Below are 1,524 nucleotides of genomic sequence, written 5' to 3' on the forward strand. Positions count from 1 at the left end.
TCCTTACCCATAATATTGAGGTCATCTGTACTACTGAATTGTAACTTACTTTTATATGTAATATATTTTGAAGTCTGTTCCCTCAAACATTTTTCTACAGTATAATTTTTATTTTATGTTTTAATGTATTTGGTTGTTACAAGATCTCACTGTGCAGGTCAGACTTATAGTGATCCTCCTATTTTCAGCCTCCCCAGTGCTGAGATTATAGGCATGCACCACTACTCCTTGACACTGGCTGGCTCAGCCTGCTCTGGGGGTGGGGCAGACACGGCCTTTAGTGCCAGGGATTGAACCGTGATCCCTGCTCTTGCCTAAGCAGGCACTTTAGTCTGCTGAGCTTTTGTGCCAGTCTCATCAACAGTATAATTTTTATGGATGCATCAGATTTTTTTAATTTGAATTTCACTTAATAAACCTGTTTCCTATAGGGAGTGTTTAGGTTATGTTCAGTGTTTTGCTAGTATGTACTTATACATAAATATTTTAGAATATTTGTATTATGCCCTTAGAATCAGAAATGTAAGCACTCATTTTCAAGGTATGCACATTTCTGTAAACTTTCAGGTATATATTGATAAATCATCTTTCGTACTACCTGAATATTATCATATTTTAAATAAACTTTGTTAATTAGGTAAAAATGCTAGCTCAGTAACACTGTAAGCATATGTTTTGCAAAGGAGATCAAGAAGCAGTAAGTTCTAAAGGAGACTTTCAATTGTTTTGATTTGACTTCAGCTCAGTTGCATAGTTAGGAAATGCGTGTCTACCCATGCTAACCTGCTGCTCTACTGTTTTCCTCTCTTTAAATCTTTAGGGAGAGAACTTTGGAAGAAAGGACCATCTTTGCAACAGGTAGATCTTAATTGTGATTTTAAAATTGTATCAGTTGTGCAGCTTAAGCGCACAAGGAGACTGCTTGGTGACGTAGAGAGCTGCTCCATGTTTCACGTGGGCCCCTCTTCAGTCAGTTGTAGTGTGTGCAGAGCCCAGGTGCTAAGGTCACGGGCTCCCTTCAAGGTCCTGTCAGCCTGGGACAGTGGGTCTAGTCCACGGGGGTTTGAACACCCCAGCTTTTCACGGTGTACCATGTGGAGGCTCTTCATGATGAATTGTAGTGCAGCAGATCTGAACAGTGTCTTACTGTTCTCCCGTAGAGAGCTAAATATGCACTGCTGTGGAAAATTCTTCCCATGCAATAAGAAATGAAGAAAACAGATTTCAAAGTTGATTACGTCCTGTGATTCAAGTACTCTGCTAGCATTTTTAGTTCTTGGCCTTTTTTGTGTACTTAATTGAGGATTTTAGAAAATGACAATACATGAGACAGTTCATATATTGTACTAATATTACTAACATCACAGTTTAACCCTTGCTTTGTGTCCCAGTTTGAGTAAATGTCTTATGTTTTCCTCTGTCTCTTACGGCACTCTGGCTCCAAAGCTAGTGTAGGCAGCTTCGCTCTTCTGCTGGCTGTTTCCTTCCAGGCTTTCCGCTTTTCTGTAGGGAGAGGAACCCGGC

General features: G+C 40.0%; 1 protein-coding gene across 1 annotated transcript in view; it reads left to right on the top strand.

Annotated features, from left to right (window-relative positions):
- Uaca (uveal autoantigen with coiled-coil domains and ankyrin repeats) overlaps positions 1-1,524 on the top strand; it is a 43,112-nt gene that overhangs the window by 17,322 nt on the left and 24,266 nt on the right. Inside the window, exon 9 of the mRNA XM_023712635.1 lies at positions 821-858. Coding sequence (XP_023568403.1) covers positions 821-858 — 38 coding nt within the window. The remainder of the gene's footprint in view (positions 1-820; positions 859-1,524) is intronic.

Source organism: Octodon degus, unplaced genomic scaffold (assembly GCF_000260255.1).
Source record: "Octodon degus isolate 3935 unplaced genomic scaffold, OctDeg1.0 scaffold00026, whole genome shotgun sequence".
Lineage (NCBI taxonomy): Eukaryota > Metazoa > Chordata > Mammalia > Rodentia > Octodontidae > Octodon > Octodon degus.